General features: G+C 39.9%; 1 protein-coding gene across 2 annotated transcripts in view; it reads left to right on the plus strand.

Moving 5' to 3' along the window:
* Positions 1-22,127, plus strand: part of col5a3a (collagen, type V, alpha 3a) — an 83,218-nt gene that overhangs the window by 49,672 nt on the left and 11,419 nt on the right. For both annotated transcript variants that reach the window (XM_034298550.2, XM_053228375.1), the window contains 36 exons: positions 527-580; positions 855-899; positions 2,257-2,310; positions 4,705-4,749; positions 5,048-5,101; positions 5,252-5,359; positions 6,748-6,801; positions 7,096-7,149; positions 7,253-7,297; positions 8,537-8,590; positions 8,771-8,815; positions 9,142-9,195; positions 9,281-9,334; positions 9,543-9,596; positions 9,689-9,796; positions 9,986-10,075; positions 10,242-10,295; positions 10,583-10,690; positions 10,787-10,894; positions 11,343-11,396; positions 11,530-11,583; positions 12,017-12,124; positions 12,211-12,264; positions 15,378-15,431; positions 17,411-17,464; positions 18,043-18,096; positions 18,181-18,288; positions 19,176-19,229; positions 19,351-19,404; positions 19,501-19,554; positions 19,655-19,708; positions 19,800-19,907; positions 20,036-20,089; positions 20,243-20,296; positions 20,561-20,668; positions 20,826-20,879. In XM_034298550.2, coding sequence (XP_034154441.2) covers positions 527-580; positions 855-899; positions 2,257-2,310; positions 4,705-4,749; positions 5,048-5,101; positions 5,252-5,359; positions 6,748-6,801; positions 7,096-7,149; positions 7,253-7,297; positions 8,537-8,590; positions 8,771-8,815; positions 9,142-9,195; positions 9,281-9,334; positions 9,543-9,596; positions 9,689-9,796; positions 9,986-10,075; positions 10,242-10,295; positions 10,583-10,690; positions 10,787-10,894; positions 11,343-11,396; positions 11,530-11,583; positions 12,017-12,124; positions 12,211-12,264; positions 15,378-15,431; positions 17,411-17,464; positions 18,043-18,096; positions 18,181-18,288; positions 19,176-19,229; positions 19,351-19,404; positions 19,501-19,554; positions 19,655-19,708; positions 19,800-19,907; positions 20,036-20,089; positions 20,243-20,296; positions 20,561-20,668; positions 20,826-20,879 — 2,376 coding nt within the window. The remainder of the gene's footprint in view (positions 1-526; positions 581-854; positions 900-2,256; positions 2,311-4,704; positions 4,750-5,047; positions 5,102-5,251; positions 5,360-6,747; positions 6,802-7,095; positions 7,150-7,252; positions 7,298-8,536; positions 8,591-8,770; positions 8,816-9,141; positions 9,196-9,280; positions 9,335-9,542; positions 9,597-9,688; positions 9,797-9,985; positions 10,076-10,241; positions 10,296-10,582; positions 10,691-10,786; positions 10,895-11,342; positions 11,397-11,529; positions 11,584-12,016; positions 12,125-12,210; positions 12,265-15,377; positions 15,432-17,410; positions 17,465-18,042; positions 18,097-18,180; positions 18,289-19,175; positions 19,230-19,350; positions 19,405-19,500; positions 19,555-19,654; positions 19,709-19,799; positions 19,908-20,035; positions 20,090-20,242; positions 20,297-20,560; positions 20,669-20,825; positions 20,880-22,127) is intronic.

Raw genomic sequence — 22,127 nt, forward strand, 5'->3', positions numbered from 1 at the left:
ATTTTATTTTATTTTATTTTATTTATTTATTTTTTTTTTATTTATTTATTTTAATGCTGCATTTTTATTATTCTGGCATTCTGTTACCAAACCTAAATATCATGAGGCATATTGTGTATCATTAATTGTGATATGATTACAATATTTTTTACCATATTTTGTACAACTCTAATGTGCCTCAATTTTTATTTTTTTTTCACTAAAGGTGAAACAACCCTAAACATGTGTATCATGTGTTTCCCAAGATGAGTGTTTGTGCAATTTCTCAAACAATCCTGAAAAACAAATGCTGGAACCTTTAGATGATATTCTTCTAGCAAAATGATACTCATAACATATTGGATAGTTTAAAATAAAATGTAGAGTTGTGTTGCTTTAAAAGAAATAGAATTAAACCTCCTGGTTTAATTAGTAAACAGTGAATGAAGGTTAAATATTCTGACAAAATATTGTTGACATTTAAAATCTTGAGGGAGTATTGCTCAGCCAGTAAACACTATATCCGTGTGTTCTTCTCCCCGCACAGGGACCTCAGGGGAAGATGGGAATGCAGGGGCTTTCTGGGATTGACGGTCCTCCAGTGAGTACATCCAACATCCCAGCTCTGCGTTTCTGGTTTTCCTCCAGCAGGGAGTGACCTCGAGCGTGTGCACTCATCCGTATAGCTCATGTCATTACGGACTTCCGTTGTGTGCGCTTCGGAGCGCTGTAGCTAGCTGCACAGTGGCACAGACTGTGTGTGTTTGTGGTGCAGTGGTCAGGCCCTGTGTGTTAGCTCATTAGATAATTTGTTAATAATGTTTGTCATTAGCATGCTGTCATATTAACACCTGGTCATTGTGTTACAATCACAGGGACATCCAGGCAGAGAGGGACCACCTGGAGAGAAGGGGCTACTGGTGAGTTACACACACACACACACATACACACACAGTCCAATACACACATGCACGAACACACTGTCCAGTACGCATACACACACACAGTCCAACACACACACACACACACAGTCCAGTACACACATGCAAACATAGTCAAATATATACATGCATAGACACACACACACACACACACACACACATGCACAGTCCAGTACACACATGCACACACACAGTCCAATACGCACATGCACACACAGTCCAATACACACATGCATAGACACACACAGTCCATTACACACACACACACACACACACACACAGTAAAATACGTACATGCAAAGACACACACAGTCCAATACACACATGCACACACACACAGTCAAATACATACATGCACACACACAGTCTAATACACACATGCATAGACACACACAGTCCAATACACACATGCACACACAGTCAAATGCATACATGCACAGACATACACATTCAGACACACACAGTCCAACATACAAATGCATAAACATTCACACACAGACACAGAAAAACACACACACACACACACAATCCAATGCACACACAGTCTAATAAACACATACACACACAACCACAGTCCAACACACACAGTCCAATGAACAACCAGCCACACAAACCTACAAACGCACATCCCCACACACAAACACACACACACACAGTCCAGCATATACATGCACATACATACATGCATATACAGTCTAATACACACACAGTCCAATACACACATGTGCGTGCACACACAAATACACACGCACACACACACACACACACACACACGCACACACACACAGTCCAATACACACATATACACATAGTCCTAACATTTGTATACATAATTAGCTGTGTTTTTGACCCCACTTTGGCCACTACTGGGCATGCAACTGCACACACACACACAAACACACACACACACTCTCCCACCACACACTTCCACACAGCTGCTCCACTCACCTGGAGAATCAGTGGCGTAATGTGAAGGGAATGCACGTGGCTAAACGTGTGCTGGAAGCCAGAGAGCGTGACGCCATGCATCCTCTCACATCCTGCTGCAGCTGGGCCAGCTGTGTCACGATCGCTCGCTGAGCTTCGGCTTTTGTGCTCGTTCATTCTAACACGAGGGTAATTGCGTACCCGAACAATCGAGCCATCAGTGGCATGCGCTTTCGCATTGTCACGTCTTCTCTGAGCGCTCGCATTAGGTCGACATCATTGTGCTTTCACATTAGCACACTGTCACTTGGCACGTGTCGACTGTTCAGAGCAGCGCTAGCTGCAAATACCCTCACATGCAGTCTGTAAATAGCAGTATGCATAATATTTATTCTCTTTCTGTTTTTAGGGATTACCCGGAGCACAGGGGCCTATCGGATACCCGGGGCCTCGGGGGGTCAAGGTGAGATTGTATGATTGTATGATTTTAAAACACTCCTACAAAATGTGTGAGCTGTGGAGCTTTTAATTGGTGGCTGGACTCTGACTTCTTTCTAATATCGTAATTAAAGGAACGTTTTTGAAATACGTTCTTACTCTAGGTGTTTTTCTCTGTCACCAGCCTCCGTTTTACATGTAATCTATTGGAAGCGTGCACATGGCTGGATGGCTTTTAAAAACCTCTACTGAAGTTTTTCCAGCCATGGTGGAGCCAGAAATTCCCAAAATTGAAAAAAAATTTTCAGAAAATCACAGAATGACTTAAAGTGCTTTATTTGCCTCCCAACCAATCAGGTCATATTCCACTGTTTCGTTGTGTTTTCTGCCTCTGATGCTACAGTGATTTTATTACTGATATAAATAAATCTAATCTAGGCTAGTTAGTCAGCCAGGACTAGATAGGACCAGTGAGAGTATTATGGTTACAGTGTGGACGTTGTGTGAGATGATTTTTCATGAGTACAAAACGTGTTACAGCCAGCACGTTTTCTGTAAAAGACAAACAAAAAGAGAGTGAAAAAACACTCTTATATACTTTTATATTATTCTGGTTGATGTATTACTTGCATCAAAGCATAGTTTAATCATGTTCATAACATCTGTGCATCTGTGGTGTTCTTCTGTCATGTTACACACACTTCAATTTAGTTTCCTGTATTTGCAAACACCCTTAAAGCATCACTATGAGATATTCATGTAATATATATATATATATATATATATATATATATATATATATATATATATATATATATATATATAGGGAATTGCCAGTAAATGAGGGGGCCAATATTTCAGGTGTGGCAGTGTGATGTCACAACACCATTCTGCTTCACAGGTATTATCCAGTAGCTACATGAAAGAAAAGGATTGAATATGAGCAGCATATGGCTTTTATGGTCCCTCACTGTCAGCCAACATAACAAACAATTTGTCACAGCACACTTATTGTTATGTAAATAGCAATAAAGACTAATTTAGTCACTGTGACTTGACTAGATTAAAATGATCAATCACATCGTGAACGAATATAACACACGGCGTCTCACACACACACACACACACACACACACACACACACACACAAAACACGCTGCTAAAAGACACTTGCTGTCAATTACATACACTATGTTAAAAGTCTATAATATAATTACACCAGGTTATGTAATGAACAACCTTCTACCATACACACACACACACACACACACAAACACACACGGTTACATCATGTATTGTCCTGCTTGTGATTAGAGACAAAATACATTTAGTATTTAATCATTTTAAATGTTATTTAATAGCTTGATTTATATATTTAAATATTATAAATGATTTAATAAATATGGATTTCTAAACAAAGCCAAACCCTATTTATGCTTGCAGTGAAAAAGTAAATGGTGTTTACATGCATTAAATATGGTGCCAATTATTTTTGACAAGATCCCCGAGCCAAATATTAAGTATTAAAATCGATTTCACATGAATAAATAAGGGAATAAATCAGAAAAAAGATTTGCTGCTGTTTTGCCCTTAAGAAAAAAATGATGCCATGATGATTATAGATTAAAAAAAAAACAACAGTTAAATCCACTAACAAAAATTGCAGAGAGAACGTGTAGTATGATTAGGTTTTACTAAAATCATATTTAAATTTTAAACAAATTTAATGTGAATTAAATCAATAAATATTTGTATTTGTGACATATTTTTAATTTTAGTTAATATTTTGTTTGTGGATCTTGTAGACAAACAAAAAAAGCAATTTGTCATGTTACTGACAAACCACAAAAGTGCAAAGACTTTCCTGTGTCAGAGAAAAAAGTTTTTAATTACAATTTACTTCTGACTGTCACAAAGCGCTGACACTGGAGACTCCTTCCATAAATGGTAAATAAACATCTCCTTGCAGAAAACCTCACCATATCATGATAATAAGTTTTGAAAATCTATTACTGTAGATTGTCCACCATACAAGTCTGAGTGTAAGTTGTTACTAAAGAATCAATATGTTAGAACAAGCGCATAAACCTTACCGATGGACGTGTTGTCATGCCTTCTGACCAATCAGAATGAAGAATTCATCAGCACTGTGCTATAAATGATAGCAACTTGAGATTTTTTTAGTGTTACATTTGATATCAGGACCAGTTGCCTCTGATTATTATGAACGGTGCATGTGTACGGTGTAAGTCTGTGTGTTTTTCTGGTGTGTATCATGTTATAAAAGCAGTTTGTGTGCTCAGTCGGAGACGCGGGTATCTGAGCCTCTCTGCCTGGGGTCAGTATTTTCCTCCCGGAGGCGATGCAGCGTGCTGAGACTCACGCAGCCTCACTGATGCCTTTTGTTCTTTTCCACCAGGGCGCTGAAGGTGTACGAGGTCTGAAAGGAAGCAAAGGAGAGAAGGTATGAGAGAAAAAAGGACTTTCTATCTCTCTCTCTCTTTCTCTCTGTCTTCTTTCTCTCAGAAGTCAGAGATACTCTGGAGAATAGAGGTTACTCCCCCTGCACTTATCATTGGCAGAGATAAGCCTGGGCTGCGTGCCATGCCAATAGCAGCGTCTCCAGATAAATTGTTTTCTATAACGCTCGCCTGGCGAGCTCATATTTCCTGCACCAAAGTAAAAAAAAAAAAAGCTTGGTGTGCAATATAGTGAGAAATTCAGTTAGTGATGGATGAACGGTCCTCTTCTGTTCATGGCAGGGAGAAGATGGCTTCCCAGGGACCAAAGGTGACATGGGAGCTGAAGGAGATCGAGTAAGAGTCCTTTATGGCCCTGTTTCAAACGGCATCCATTTTTTAAAAGCTATCTTCCAGCATATGGATTTGAAATAGAGTGTTTGCTATAAGACAGTAGTCGTAATTCTGTGTGTGTGTGTGTGTGTGTGTGTGTGTGTGTGTGTGTAGGGTGACATTGGGCCTTCTGGACCCCGTGGCGAGGACGGACCAGAGGGGCCTAAGGGCCAGTTAGGACCTATTGGAGAACTCGGACCTCCAGGAATCGCTGGAGAAAAGGTGAAGTAGCAGCCGTTCGTACACTACACACAACTGTAAAAAATAAATAAATAAATAACGTCATGATATTGAAGGCATCACCAGAATAATTTAATTACAGGCTGTATAGCATTGTATTCAAGTCTGCTAACAAAATTCTGTATTTAAAAGCAATTCTGATTATGGTGTCAATTATATTTTTATTTATATAATTAATCTGACAAAATGTCCAGTAATATCCAGTAAATAGACATCTAGACATCTAGTAAATATATCTAGACACTAAATATCTAATATCTGTATATGCAAATGCTAAAAATTAAATCCAATTTTAAATCTTACACTCTAAAATACATTAAGAAAAAGCCTCTAAATCTTAATTCTTATAACTGCTCTTTCTCTTTGTGAATTTGGCTGGTGACAAAAAAATAAAAATCATTGTTGTAACTGCGAGGTATATAAGGAATAAAACACTTATCAGCATGCTGTTGTAGGAAAGTAATCAATTACTGTTACCACCCGAAAGTGAGTTCTTCCCCTTAAACAGCACATCCAAGGGTGTTTTATTCCTCTTATACTACACATTTTCCAACCATTACAATTTTTTTATTTATTAAAGAACAACATGCCATACTTTTTATCCAATTATAGTTACATTCAATGTTGTGGACCATCTGCTAAACAAGTTAGTTCCTGCTATCACTTATGTTATAGCAGCTATAAACACCAGCTTGTCTTTTTTTCTATCTTCAAGTAAATAAGATAAAAAAAAATAAGACGCTGGAAAGCATAAACGTCTCTGTCCTGGAGACTTTCCTGTGTAATTTACTGACTGTTTCACACTGGAGACTCCTTCCATAAATGTTAAATAAACATCTCCTTACAGAAAACTTCACCATATCAACAGTCATACATTTTGCTTTGTTGAATAACAACATACTTTGTAATACATTTATTATTATTATTATTATTATTATTATTATTATTATTAGAAATAACACACATTTTTGTATGGAGCTTAGTCAAAAGTGAGAAGGAAAATTAAACTAAGGAAATAAGTAAGATAAAGTAAATAAATGAGTAGTATTTAAGCAAAATAAGATACATTGCACAATTTGAAAAAGACTTAATAAATGTTTCTCAGTTTTCTTTATAGACAACATCAAATTTCTTCAGATGAAAAAATTATGGTAAACATTTCACGTGAGCTTGAAATGAGGTTAAATCTTAATAGATGGTGCTCACACTATAAACCTTGAGTCATGAAGTCTGTAATTATACAGTATACAGGATGTACATACACTAAGCATACCACACATTTAGGACCCAAAATCAACCATTTGTTCAGTCAGGCTCACATTTAGAATAAACATTAATTCATCCAATATTGGTGTCTTCCATCTCCTCAGGGCAAACTCGGTGTCCCAGGGTTACCCGGCTATCCAGGAAGACAAGGCCTTAAGGTAAGCTTGCTGCTCATGCTGGTGTACGAAGCACAAAAATAAGCTGACGGCAACCTGAAATGAGCGGTGACTGAAATTTCTTTGCTACATTAATATTTCAATACATCAATTAAACCAGGGCCAATTAATGGCTGTTAAAGGCTCTCTTTCATTAATAGGTTATCAGAGACAACAATTAATGTTGGGTTTATTTATGGTAATGTGATTTCTGAGGTTAATTTGTGGTTAATTAAATCTAGAAGTAGATTAATGAGAGGAATACACTAATTGATTAGCCTCTGCTCTGGCCTGCAGGGATCCGTCGGCTTTCCAGGAGTGCCGGGTATGCCAGGAGAGAAGGGAAAGAGGGTAAGGGAGAGAGAAAGGCAATTTTTGTGTGTGTGTGTGTGTGTGTGTGTGTGTGTGTAGCCCATATATGGGTGTGCTCATTTCTAGTCCTTTTTCTTTGCAGGGATCTGCAGGTACACCGGGCACGGCAGGTGAAAGAGGTCCAAATGTAAGTATAATAGCCCTACTAACACACACACACACACACACACACACACACAACATGCCTGGCAAAATAATAAATAATGAAGAGGTGGTCAGTATATGAGGGATATGGATAATGGACACAAGTCTCTGATGAACTCTGCATTAAAAGCAGAAGTTTATCATTTTGAGATGCTTCTGATGCTTGTGAGGCAAATTGGAATAGCCATGACAAGCCACGCCCTTTTTCCCGATCTAACCCCACCCTCATCTGGGGAATCTGCATACGCCTTGTGGCGCATCTTTCAATGAAAAACAGTAGCAGGGATGGACACATCAGTAGCCAAGGCTCCCAGGACAAGCGGCACTAAGCAGCGTGATACACTCGGAGGAAAGCGCTATCCACCCTCTTCCACATGCATGAGCTCACAGAAGCCCATGATTGGTTAGAGTCACTTTGATTGACAGAGGAGAGAGATTAATGCCATCCCTTCCACCCTCTGCACACAGCCAGTTTTGCTCTCTTGGACGACTGGCCATGGATGCCTTTGACATCGTTGAGTTTCGAATTCGCGATCTCCAGAGGCTTTTCTTTTGTGCCATTCGGGAGCCTACTTCAGACACTTTCTTAAAAGAGGATAATGGACAAACATCACTTCACAGAAATTTACAGTATATACATGTTTGTGTCTGTATTAATGCACTTACCTAGACAATCTTGTCATACTATATTACATTAAATTAGCTACCACTTTCTTGCCTTGGTTTCTGGGCAACACACTAGAGATTCACTTGGCTGCTTGGCTAGCTAATGAATTTATTATTTGTTCATAAATAAATGTGTTTTGACTGGGGGTGGGGCTAATTACAAGGCCATAAAAATGTAAATAAATGATCCATTCAATGGCAATATGGCATGTTTTTCTAAGGTGTTTTTTGAAATAAAATGAATATTACAGGTCTAGAAATACATGATGTGGTAGGTGGCGTATGATATTAAATTATGATCACCATTGTTTGGCGGTCATTACAGTAAACAAGCTGCTTTGTACAGTGTCTTTGAAAATCCCACAAATATTCACCTCTGCCACATCAAACCAATTCAATTTCCCAAAAGTCATCATTAAATGGTAGAACAAGCTAATTGATTAAACCTTAGTTGCTTTTATGAAACTGGGCCTAGAGCATTATTCTGAAATAGCATTGAATAAGGTCAAGCTGTGTACTGAGTAAGTGATTTATGACCATGCCACTTTCGCCCCAGGGGGCACGCGGAGGCCGAGGGGCACGAGGAGCTACAGGAGCACCGGGAGCCAAGGTGAGGAAATCTACACCTCTCTCTTAGTCTTGTTCATGTGTGGTTTTAACAATTCTTACACTACATTGCAACTCTATAAAAAATGTAGGAGCTGTGAAAATTTGATGAAGGCTGGCTTTCCAATAAAAATGTTTCGAATGCATGGTGAGTTTCTTATATTTCATATTTTTGTTCTGCTAGGGCTCGTCTGGCCACGACGGCCCACCAGGTCCCCCAGGAGACAAGGTACATTTTTGCCATTAGAGTAAAGAGTGTATTAACTTTCATAGTTTTATAAATGTGTTCTTACACCAAATGTGCATTGATGTTAGGAACCAAGCTCATTAGCGTGCTTCAGTTCTAAATTGCAAGTGTTTTGTTTTAGATCTAATGGCAGTGAAACAGAATGAGGTTTAGCCTGCAGTTTGTTTGCAGACTGGGCAACTTTTACAGTCAAGCACAGAATAAGTGCTGAACTTGTACTCCTCAGATCAGTGTAGAACAGCTCAAAAAATGCCAACAATAGCTTAAAATGCGTTCGTCTTCTCTTTTTTTCTGCTCTATTGTCATAGGGTCCTCAAGGGCCGCAGGGACAGAACGGATATCCAGGACCCAAGGGACCAAATGTAGGCATTATGCAGCATTATAGCAGCAATGTTTTCTGAGGGGGTCAGTGTTTTTCTGTTCTAAGTTGTTGCCATCTTTTTTAAGGGCCCTGCAGGAAAGGATGGACTGCCAGGTCATCCAGGCCAAAGGGGAGAGCCGGTGAGTCTGATAGAAAATATTTTCAGAAGCCAGAATGGTTTTATTTTCATTACTGTGATTGTTGTATCCAGTTCTCCACAGCTCTAGCAAGAACTGTGATAAATTATAATGTGACGTCAAGAGAAGGCAATTAAATCTACGCAAATCAACCCTGTTAAGATTTGTTTTGGGAATTTGGTTAATATGTCCATCACATTTCTTCATGCAGGGATTTCAAGGGAAAACAGGACCACCAGGACCTGTGGGAGTGGTCGGACCACAGGTGGGTCTGAGGACATGGTGGCCAAACTAACTTTCTTATATTCCAATTATTATTTTCTAGATTTGAGATTCATTTTACGTGGTTTCTTTTAGGGCAAAACTGGAGAGACTGGACCAACTGGGGACAGAGGTCACCCTGGGCCACCAGGACCTCCTGGAGAGCAAGGTCTGCCTGGAGCAGCAGGCAAAGAAGGTGCCAAGGTGAGTGAGCACCATTACATTCCTTGTCATCATCATCATCTTCATCATCAGTTGTTTTGTTACAATCAAGCCACATCCGTCATTAGTCCCAGGAGATCTGGAAGAAGTTCCTGATGGCTTTCAATGAGAAAGCAAGCTGTTAGCTCACGTTGAAACTGAGCAATCTTTTATGTGTTTTCTGGTTTCCAGGGCGATCCGGGCCCCATGGGGATTCCTGGAAAGAGCGGTCCTGCTGGGCGCCGCGGGTTTAGAGGCAGTCGAGGCATGCCAGGCTCCACGGTATAATACACCTCAACTCATTTGATCTTGCCTTCTCAGGCAGCAGAATTGGCAGTATATACTGTGTAGGGAACGTTCTTGAGAATACATAACAGCTGCTGTAGGCAAACAGTGTTTCATGCTGTTTGAATTATTCACTGTGTTTGTGTTTTTTGTGGATTGTTAGGGTGCTGCTGGTTTGAAAGGCGAAGAAGGACCTCCTGGAGCTGCAGGAGCAATTGTAAGTGCACTTTTAGATGGCAGAAGTCAATAATGTCAGCTAGACTCTAAAATGATGTCAGGGAGGAGAGCAGTAAGAGACTTTAAAATATTGTCGGCAACGGACAGTACGGAAGAACAGGAACAATCTAAAATGATTTCATAAAGGAAAGCAGGAACAGGCTTCGAAATTATCAGTATGAATACTAAAATAATTTAAAATGTTATCAGAGAGGACAGCAGGGACAGGGTATAAAATGATGTCAGAGTGGACAGCAGGAGCACTGATCCTGCAACATCTTTCCAAAGGGTGCTACTGGCGAGAGAGGGCCTTCTGGGCCGGCTGGTGGGATTGGTCTTCCTGGCCGTGCTGGAGGAGTCGGGTCTGCTGGACCAATGGGCGAGAAGGGAGAACCAGTAAGGACCTCAAAGGACTTTTCTATACACACTTGGAGTGTTCTGATCAAGTAAGACTGGTAGTTCAACACATACTACACTGATTTTCTTTCTTAGGGAGAAAAAGGACTTACAGGTCCTGCTGGACAGGATGGAGAACAGGGGCCCGTCGGTCTACTCGGACCTGCTGGACCACCTGGTCCACCTGGAGAGGATGGTGATAAGGTGTGTGTACAGTGTACTTCTGGAATAATCGATGACATGCCAAACATTAAAACCAATCTCACTCATATCTAGGATCAGAGAAAATACATAACTCTGTTTTTACTGTGTCATAACATTATCATAAGTTTTTATAAAAATCGTATAAGAAGTATTATATGATTGACCTAACCTCAGCTGGCAAGTTTGTCTGTTGTATTAATAACATATGCAATATTATATGCAATATTAGTAAGGTTACATCTACATAAGCCCTTCATGACAACTAAACTAAACATTTAGAAAGGCTTATTCTACTTTCATAAATACTGTTTTCGCCAGTGTTGGTCTTATGCTGACATAACACTTGAGCCGAGCTGACTTCCATTCATAAATTTCATATAAATAAATAAATTACTGATATTTTACAAAACTGTAGACCTACAATGTTTATGTGTACATGTTCCTATAGGGAGAGCATGGAGGTCCGGGACAGAAAGGAAGCAAAGGAGACAAAGGAGACCCGGTAAGAATTACTTCATTTTATTTCATGTGTGTCATTTTAATGTGTGTTTTAATGAGATTTTAATGTGTAGTATTGATTACATTGTCATTAAGAAAATGATAAAACCATCATAACCTTGTTTCTTGTTTATTAGGGACCTCCAGGACCAACAGGGAGTGTAGGGCCTATTGGACCCCCTGGACTACCAGTATGTCCACCATTACAATTACTGACTACTGCAAATGATATACACTCACTGTCCACTTTAATAGGAACACCTATACACCAGGTTATCATGTCGCAGCAGCACAATGCATAAAATCATGCAGATACAGGTCAAGAGCTTCAGTTAATGTTCACACTCAATTCAAACATCAGAAGGAAGAAAAAAATGTGATTGCAGTGACACAACAGTCTCTAGAGTTTCCTGCATAAACCAGCAGGTGCACTGGTGTTCCTATTAAAGTGGACGGTGGGCATATATTGCAAATAATTATATAATCATTTGTTAAACTTGAAAACAGAGTACAAATGTGACTAATGTATATACGTTGGAATAGACCTCTCTTTCTTCCTATGATGAACTGAAAGCAAAAAGTGAACCAGGTCAGCATTTCAAAGACAGAACTGAAATTTTTCAGGGTGTGGATGGGGAGCCAGGGCCCCGGGGCCAACAGGGGATGTACGGACAGAAAGGTGATGAAGGACTTCGAGGACTTGTAGGTGCCACTGGGCCACCAGGCCTGCAGGTAAAGAAATCCATCTGAGTTTCCATTGCCTGCAGTCAGTGCACTTAATGCAGTGACTCTAATGACCTGTACCTGTGTGTGAACAGGGAATGCCTGGACCCCCGGGAGAGAAGGGAGAGAGCGGTCATGTTGGACCACTGGTAAAAATACAGCCTCCTTCTCCTCTGTTTTCTGCCTAGTGTTTTTATTCCTGTTTTCAAAAATGAATGGAAATGAATCATTTTTTGGTTTAATGGATCAGTTTAATGGATTGGCCCTGTGGTATGTCAATTTACAACATACATAACATCCACCTTGTACAGGATAAGCAAGAATTGGGCTTTTATCTTTACTTTTATATTGTGTATCATTGCTTATAAATGTTACTAGCTATAACTAAAGTTTAATTTGTTATAGCTATTATAGGCTATATTCATATGACTACATAAGCCATTCATTACAAATGAATGTGCATTATTTGTCATACAGTCAGCTTTTGCCAATTTTCATGTCAAGTTGACATAACATCTGAGTCAAGTGACATAGGGCTGACTTAAGACAACTGACTTTGCAGCTAAGTGTACTTCTGGTATGACACAGTCACATAATTTGTCACATAATCATGTGGCCTGATAAACATTAAAACGCTTTAATTTAGTTTCAGAGAAAATATATGTCATTATAGTGTCATAAGGTTGTTATAAATTTCCGTAAAACTCTTATAAACAGATGCAAGCTGTCACAAGGTCATGATGACTGGCTTTGTAACTCATTGGACTTCTACATCTAGTGAGTTACAAAGCCAGTCATCATGACCTTGTGTTATAACCTTATGTTAACAAAAATCTATGTCACTTGACTCAGGTGTCTGGAATAAGCACTAATAAATGTTTATGTAGTTGCCATGACAGGATCGTGTAGGGTTCATGTAGCCTTATAAACACTGCCTTAACTTATGGTGTTACATTTTATCCTGGCAAATTAATTACATTTTGGGTTTCTTCTCAGTAGGATCAGAGTTTTCATCAAATTTCGTCAGTTGCTTAAAAATGTTTGTTTAGATGCCAAACTCCGGTCTCTGTGGAGCCCCGGGATCTGTCAGTCATAGTGCATGTAAATTCATTAAGCTCCGCCTCTTACATTAGAATTTAGCCAGTCAAGCTTACGCAGTTTTGAGGAATTCGGCTTCTGGAATCTGATTTTAAAAACATTTCAGGCAAAATTTCTGTCCTTCCTTTTTTTTTAAAAAAAAAAATTAACTGAATAGTTGTTGTTATGTGTTTAGTAGAAATAATTATTAAACCGATTACGGAGGTATGTTGAGCATTTCCAGGATTTGGACCCATAGGGGTGTGAATGACATTTTGGAAATAATAAAATAATAAATCACATATCAAATGAAGTCTCTTAATGAGATCCAGTATCTTAATGAGATCTAGAAGCAAAACAAATGAGCATGTTCAGTCAGTATTAAATAAATTAGCATATTCTTAAAAGACCTAATGTCTATCAGGCCAGGTTTATTTTGTAAACCTTCTGGTTATCCAATGTTACTTTTGGTGCTCAGATGTTTCCAAATCATTAATTAGTTGTGGAAACATAAATATCGATGTGGATGTACAGTATTAGTATTATACACTGCTGTAAACAGAGGGGGGAAACCAGGAAGCTGTCATATACATAGGCAGTACTGATGGACATTTAAGCATTTCATAAATGCTACCATGTCCCCAGTGTGTGTTTGTGTGTGTGTGTGTGTGTTTAAATACCAGAGCGATGGTAGAAGCAAAAGAAATACATGTGGATGAGAAATGGAGGCTTTGCATAAGTGTGTGATGAGTCTCTTAGGGAAAAGTGACAACTGCGAGACAGAGAGCGAGAGAGAGAGAGAGAGAGAGAGAGACAGGGTGTGAGGCATTGATGGTGAGGAGGAAGGCTGTGTGACAGCTGTTAATCAGATTACCGCGAGCCTGGACCATCTAATGAGCGTGCTCCTTTGTGGCCGGCTTCTCACGGCCCTGTCAGACATGAAGGAATGCAAAAAGCAGTTTGACAAAACCTGGTTTAGACAAAGTGCAGCAAAAAATCAGAAGGCCAAACAAAGACAGAGCATCTTCCTGTGAATTGTGTGCATGCTGGGGATCATGGGATTTTCCAGCTCTCGTCTTGCAGTCAGTATCATTTTTATTGAGTGTAAGATGTCTGAGATTTGTCAGGGTTAGGTGTTGGGGTTGGTGCTGGTAATGGGGGATGGGGTTAGGATTGGAGTTAGGGTTGAGGTTGGGGTTAGGGTAAGTCCCAAAATTTGGGGTCGATGTTGAGTTGAGATTGGGGTTAGGATTGTGGTTTGCATTAGGATTGGGGTTGGGGTAAGGTTTAAGGGTTGGGATTTAGGTTAGGATATGGATTAGAGTTAGGATTGTGGTTTGTGTTGGGATTTATGTTGGAGTTAGAGTTAAGGGTTGGGCTTGGGTTAGGATTAGGATTGCAGTTAGGGTTGGGATTAGGGTAAGAATTGGGGTTGAAAGTAGGTTTAGGGGTAGCAGTTTATATTAGGATTGGTGTTAGGGATGGGGAGTTGGGGTTAGGATTGTGGTTTGCGTTACACTTGGGGTTGGAGTTGGAGTTAGTTGTTAAGGGTTAGGGTTTGAGGTTAGGGTAAGGGTTAGGGTTTGGGGTTAGGATTGGGGTTGGCATTAGGATTAGGATTGGAATTAGGGCTGGGTTTAGGATTGAGGTGGGGGTTAGGGTGAGTACAAATGGTTAGGGTTTAGATGTTAGGGTTAGTGCTGATTGGTTGGGTTTAGGTTTGAGGTTGGGTTAAGCTTAGGATTGGGGTTAGGGTTGGGTTTAGGAATGAAGTTGGGATTAGGGTCAATACTAAAGGTTGGATTTAGGTTTGGATTGGGGTTAGTGTAATAGAGTGGACAGGTTGGACTGATTAATGGCAGGGAGGAATTTCAGTATTTCAGGAATGTAAGGCGGGTGAGATGGTGCTCATTAAAACTCACGGCGAGAGCGGCAGAAAGAAAAAGAATGTTGGAGGGAAAATGAGGCTGCTCGCAATGGCCTGTCACTGCTGTGTCAGTGAGCGATGATGAGGTGCACTGAAAACCACTTTTCTGACATCGACTGCAAGAAGTGCTGATGAAACAGAAAGACGGAGTGAGACTGTCAGCAAAAGGGTCTGGCCAAGGAGAGTCCTAAAGAGAAAGTGTAATGGGATTGGATGCATAATAAATGATAAATACCTGTGTTTTCCTCATTTCATCAGGGCCCTCCAGGACAACACGGTCCCAGAGGTCCTGTGGGAACCACTGGCGGAGAGGTAAGTGTCCTTGTGTCCCTGCAGTGCTGTGCTGTAGGACATATTTACACCCATGAGGCAGGAGGATAGCGCTGATGGCTGGTTGGAGCTGAAATAATAACCCTGCTCTCCAGGTGACTCATAACAAGGCCGATGTGCTTTGTAGCCTTTGATTCGACATATCCTTGGCTCTAATGGCTTCTCCTACCAGCCACGGTGCCTGCTATATATCTACAGCAGATCAGATACACCCTGTTTGTGCTGGGGAGATGGAATTAATGCGCCGTGAACGTATATAATTACCTAGCTAATGTTGGCAGTATGTTCACTCACCTCCTGGTATCTTCATCTCTCTTTTTTCTCTCCTGATTTTGAGCATTTTGAATTATTCACTTGTAGACTATGATCTCTGGGTGTGAGTTATATTTACTTCGCTATGAAAGATTAAGCAGCATTAGATCCTCATCCCTGAGAGGGAGTTATATTTACCTCCGTTAATGGCCGCCTCTCAACATCCTCCACTTGTTAATAATTGAAAAGTCCGCAGCGTGGTGGTGAGACGAGACGAGACAAGATGGACGAAGCAGGTGGCTCTGAGAAAGTAGAGATGTAGGGATGTAACTGAATATGAATACGTCAACCAGAATTATCAGATAATAGATTTACAGTGTTTGTTCATTCAGCCTGTCCTTACATCCATTTATCCATTCATTTAAATAAAAAAAACTTCAGTTTAGGCTACACCCACTTCAGGTTTAATGCCATATGCAGATGCAGATATGAATATTTGGAGCAGTAAACAGATACAGACAGTGGCATTGCATTACACACCTAGCAGTAGTGCAGAATGAAGTGGTCTAGGAAGTATGTCGTGATGATAGGAAAAAATGGCAGGTATCTACCAACTGATCATCCATTTAGACAAAAGCTCTGTACTTAAAGGCACACAGTTATACAGGGTTCAGGCTCCAGCAGCTGCATCAACACACCTCATTTTAGCCTCAAATCAAGGACAAGCACCGCACTGCAGAACTCAGTGGTAGGAAAAGCAGCATTGATACAGAGCTTTGGCTTAATATGATGTGATTTGAAGTCTGTAGGGACGGCTTGTGGTGTGGAATCAATAATCACACCTTCTTTCATCTTAAAAAACAATGGTATGATGCAAGGTGACTGTGTGTGTGTGTGTGTGTGTGTGTGTGTATGTGAGACTGTGTGATAAGGCATTTTAAACATTTTTGCCAAGAATATATTTGACAGTCATATTAAAAATAATGGTAGGTGTAACTAGGTGTAGAGTGGTGACCATTTTGAACTGACTGGATCTCAGTTTTAAAAGCTGAAGTCGGAGAGAGAGCGTTCAAAGCAATGCTCACTCGCCCATTTACCGGTAATGGTTGTTGTGCTATTTGGGATCCTCGTAGATGTCTTTAAAACGTTTTCAGAAAAAATTCAACAAATAATCCAAATACAAAATGGCTTATTTAGTCTAGGATGTATTAAATAGCCCGATCCCAAAGTGCCGTTGAATGCTTGATTCTGATTGGTCAGAAGATGTTGTCTAATCTGTTATTGCTTCTGTAGTAACAACTTACACAAAAAAGTGCAATGGTTGATATAGTGAAATTTTCAGTGAGAAGATATTTGTTTAGTGTTTATGGAAGGAGTCTCCAGTGTTAGTGCTTTGTAAAAGTTTGCATTTTGTTTGTGTTTTATTAACTTCAGCTGAGAGAAGAAGAGAGAGGCTGGTGAGGGAACGACTGTCTATAGTCTATAGCTGCTACATTACTTACATCAGGAACTAACTCACTTTTTATATGATAATATATGATTTATGTCAATTTATTTCACCTTAATTGTGCTTTTATTTCCCAATTATGAAAACGAATACAAATATGAATACAAAGATATCCCGATATTTGATAGCACATGCTTACTATGAGTGTTGTGTATTTTTTTGTGTGTGTGAGAGAGTCACTCTGGTCTTCCTGTGGTTTCAGGGTGCTCAGGGGATGCCTGGTGGAGTCGGCCAGCCTGGTTTAGTAGGAGAAAAGGTAGACAAGGACGGACAAAAATACACTGAAGTGTATTTTCTATATACATAATACAAAATAACACACCTGTTAATGTATTAATATAAACTACAAAATCATGCAATTAAAAAATAAATGTTGAAATAAATTATTAAAATAACATACAGAACATTATATACTGAAATGAAAATTCTTGGCCAAAACTAAAACCGAAATTCAGGACACACTGAATCAAAACTGCAAAACCGTATTTTATAATTTTTATTCTGTTTAATCAGGTTTTCTTATGTTGCATACATTATAGTAATCTATTTATCTTCAAGGCTTTTAAAAAATGTAAAAGCTCAAATAATGTGATGCTTAATTAAATTACTACAAGGTAACTAGTAACTTTAGAAACCTTATAAAGTCAGTCCTTTCATTACAACACTACTGTTGACTTTGGATAAAAACAAGTCAGTCATTTGTGCTAAAAGTACAAAAACATAAATTACTTACCAATCTTTTTATAATGACCATAAAATACAAATTCTAAAATAGTATTTTGAAATTCAAGTACATATTTCAATACCTCCTTAATCCCCTTGTTTTGTATTAAGGGTGAAGATGGAGAGGCTGGAAGTCCAGGAAACGTGGGTGAAACAGGCCCTCCTGTGAGTTCATCTCTTTCCTTCAGCTCAGGTTCTCCTCAGTCCTCGGGATAAGTGTGTAACCTTCTCACTTGTTCTACTTCACAGGGTGAGAAAGGAGATGTGGGTGAGAAAGGGGACACGGGCCCCCCCGGTGCTGCAGGGCCACCGGGAATCCGAGGCCCACCAGGAGAGGATGGACCTAAAGGAACCCCAGTAAGTGTGATAAATCCTTAAGTTTCATACCAGCTCTAGTCTTCTATCACTTCTGCCATTAGCTGTTTGTCCATAATGGGGTTTCCATTCGCCTAACTTGTGTAATTTGCACATAAATCCTGAATGAAATGAACAGAAAACACCAAAATATCCCATAAACTTATTGGCCGAGGTGGATGCGTTATTGTACTGATAAAGAGATGTACTGATTTTGAGAGAGAGAGAGAGATGGTGTTGTCGCTGGTGCTGGTGTTTTCATTACCTTTGTCTGATTTTGACTTAAGCACCACTGCATCAGTAGTAAAATAACTTCAGCTGAATCTACACTATATACTAATCAGAATCAGGACTATGCCTATGTCAGCTACCTGCTTTACCCCACAAACAGAAACTGAGGTGACTTTTCTTGCCCACACAGCCTCTTTGTGCCTGAGTGATCTCAACTGCCTCTAGCTAGCTTTCTTCTATGTACAGTTTTTTGAGCAGTAGATGACATGAGGTCACAGTGAGCAGTTCTAGCTCACATTTTTTTTCCAGCTGTGAAATAATCAGGAATTAGCAAAATGACTCACAATCCTCAGTACACAACTAACAGCTAGGCCATGGACTAATTACTCCGTAGTCGCCGCAGTGGCATCAGTGTGATGGCAGATAGATACATTTTAAAAAGCTCATTTTACGCCTGAATCTCTGAATGCGCTGTGAAGCTTTTTTAAACTAGCTGGAGACAAGAAGCGCCTCAGCAGCAATGAAATTTGCTCTATAATCTTGTTTTTGCCACGTGCCATGAGCACCCCGCTCCTAACAATGTGTACAAAATGCACCCAGCAAGGTTTTTCACTCGTGTCATAGAGTTTTCTGTAAGTAAATGTTTTAAATCCCTGTAGGGCCCCATTGGATTTCCCGGAGACCCAGGACCCCCTGGAGAGGCAGGTCCAAATGTAAGTGCCCCTAAATGCCAGCTACTGTCGCAGATTATTGTTGCTGATAGAGCATTGAATGTTTTCATTTTGTAGCATGGCATGTTGGTGCATTTTATGCCTCTATAAATGTCACATGCAGGGTATTGATGGTGGCCCAGGAGCAAAGGGAGATAGTGGAGAGCCTGGGAAAGCTGTAAGTGTTTGTACGTTGTAAATGTTGATGCACATTCATATGAAAAGTACTATAAACGAGGAATAATTTTCTGGAAAAATATTGTGCTGTCTATAGGGACCACCAGGGGCTTCGGGGGAACCAGGACCTCATGGACCACCAGGGCGGAGGGTGCGTGTTTTTTATTCATTGTTAATTTAATTTGTATCCTATTTATGTAAAATCAGTGATTAGAATATATCCAGAGTATGTTTTGCTTTATTTCTAACAGGGTCATATAGGTGCTGCAGGGAATGAAGGAAAACAGGGGAAGAATGGAGAAAAGGTGAACAATTTTTGCACTCACATCACGTCCGACACTTTTCAGATATCACACAGAATTTTAGCAATATAGCTCAATTTTTTTTTTGTGCCAGGGTTCACCTGGTTCGGAGGGTCCACCTGGAAAGACAGGACCCGTAGGACCCCAGGGACAACCTGGAAGGCCTGGTCCAGAGGGACTACCTGGGATCCCAGGCCCTGCAGTGAGTCAAACACTTCGACACACACAGTATCCGATATCGGACTAAGCATACACACCCAAACTGTGTGGCTAGACCTTCCCACAAATCAGCCTGCCTTTGGTTAATCAATCTTTCTGCTTCCTCTTCAGGGAGAACAGGGTTTAAATGGTCCCCCCGGACAGACTGGACCGCCTGGCCCTATGGTACGTGCTTCGACAGTTCTCTCACTCTGTCATCGACCCACCACTGTATCTAATACAGCTCCTGATTGATTTCAGTTGTGATAAATATAGGCTCATGGGAAACTGAGCCTCCTCTTTAATCTTTTTTTTTTTTTTTTTTTTTTGCTTTTATAGGGACCTGCTGGACTGCCAGGACTGAAAGGAGATCCAGGCAGCAAGGGAGAGAAGGTGAGAGACTCATAATGAGTGCACAGGCAGAGCTGATCATTATAATGTCCTAAACCTTTACTAAGGGCCATGTCTCACCTGTTATCCCTAATCAGATTAAATCTGGTGCTGCTGTTTTGCATGGTATTTTTTTTTAAGACTGCCCTTCAAGCCAAAATGTGATTTTTGTTGTTTCCACTGTCATGAAAAAACTAATCTATGCCTGAGAATTGATACCTGCTAACATGGCAGATTCTTGAGTATTGCTTTTTGTGTGTTCTACAGGGTCACGGAGGATTGATCGGATTGATCGGGCCTCCAGGAGACATGGGGGAGAAAGGTGACCGAGGCTTGCCTGGAAATGAGGGAATACCTGGTCCTAAAGGAGATGAGGTACGTGCATGATATAATACATCATATTGTACATCATACATACATAGCACATCATTATACAATACAGCTCTTACATCACTCAACACACTGCAGCATTGATTTAGGATGTGCATGTCTCAGTGATTAATATTGTAAATTTGTGGCATGTGGCATGCAGGGTGTTGCTGGATCATCTGGTCCTACTGGGCCTCCTGGACCTCCCGGACTTTCTGTAAGTACTGATCGATCCTCTTCCTAGTGTAATATTTTCGTAATTTATTTCGTTTCAGCTTCTCCTTGTGCTTTTGTTTTTGCTATATCATGTGCCTTTGTTTTGGTTTTGCTCTTGTCTCCACCCCCAATCCTGCCATTGGTCTGTTCCTCAACTGTGTTCTCCTGTTCTGTGTTAGCCCTTGATTAGTTTGTCTATGTATACCACTCTCTTTCTTTGCAGAGTCGCGAAGTCTTACCATGCATTTCTGTATTGGCTATATTCTGAGACTCGTTTTCACATTTCCCTGTCTGTTCTGGATTTTCACTCTTGCCTGTGGTTTGACATTGATTATGGATCTTCCATGTTTAACCCTGTCTGAATTCTGTCTGCATGTTATTTGATCCTTGCTATGGATAACGTTAGTGTGTTTTATTAGATAGCCCTGGTGCTAAGTTTATGTAATCGCATCCTTCCTCAAATCACCACCACATGTTACACATGTGTTATTATATGGAATTTGCAGCATTAATATATTGGTCCACAAATGCACGTGTCCTGGTCACATGCGCTATTGAAAATTACTAGATCTTTTTGCAGTCTTTACAGGATCTTTGCTCTGCCATCCTATCCAGTGTCTTAGATATATTTTGAAATCTACAAGACAATGGTGGGAAAATCGTTTAAATCTACTTTCTACTCACAACTTCAGCAAGGCTTCATTGTAGCAGACTTGTATGCAGTTCCTTGTTTATATTTATGGGATTTTGTGATCAGACGCTCTTTGTCAGGATCCCTTCAGGTGAAAGGTGTATAATATGTGAGCCTCGTCTGCGCTAGATGGAAAACTTTGCAACAGCCAGGGGCCTGAAAAAATCTCTTGAAAGAATAGAAAGTGGAATAAAAGTTGACATTTATATTACTTTCAGAAGTGTTGTTTGGATTGTTTCCATATTTAATTTTTTTTTTTGACATTTTTTAAACTTCAGGTAATGAAGGCACGTCTTGATCTGTGGTTCTCAAAATGAGATGTGTGATTTTTTTTTTACAGCAGTGGAAATCACAGCCTACAATAAGTTATTGTATTAATCATTGAGTTCCTATAGTTATTAGTTTATTTGACTGATCCCTTGGGTTTAATCCAAGCTTTAATAACTCAAAACCAAGCCTATTAATCAATAATTAATGGCAACTTGAATCAAATAAAAAAAATAATAAAATGTGTTCTGTTGGTGGAAAGTTCAAGATTATAAAGCTTTATGTCTCTAA

Source organism: Pangasianodon hypophthalmus, chromosome 23 (genome assembly GCF_027358585.1).
Source record: "Pangasianodon hypophthalmus isolate fPanHyp1 chromosome 23, fPanHyp1.pri, whole genome shotgun sequence".
Classification (NCBI taxonomy): Eukaryota; Metazoa; Chordata; class Actinopteri; order Siluriformes; family Pangasiidae; genus Pangasianodon; species Pangasianodon hypophthalmus.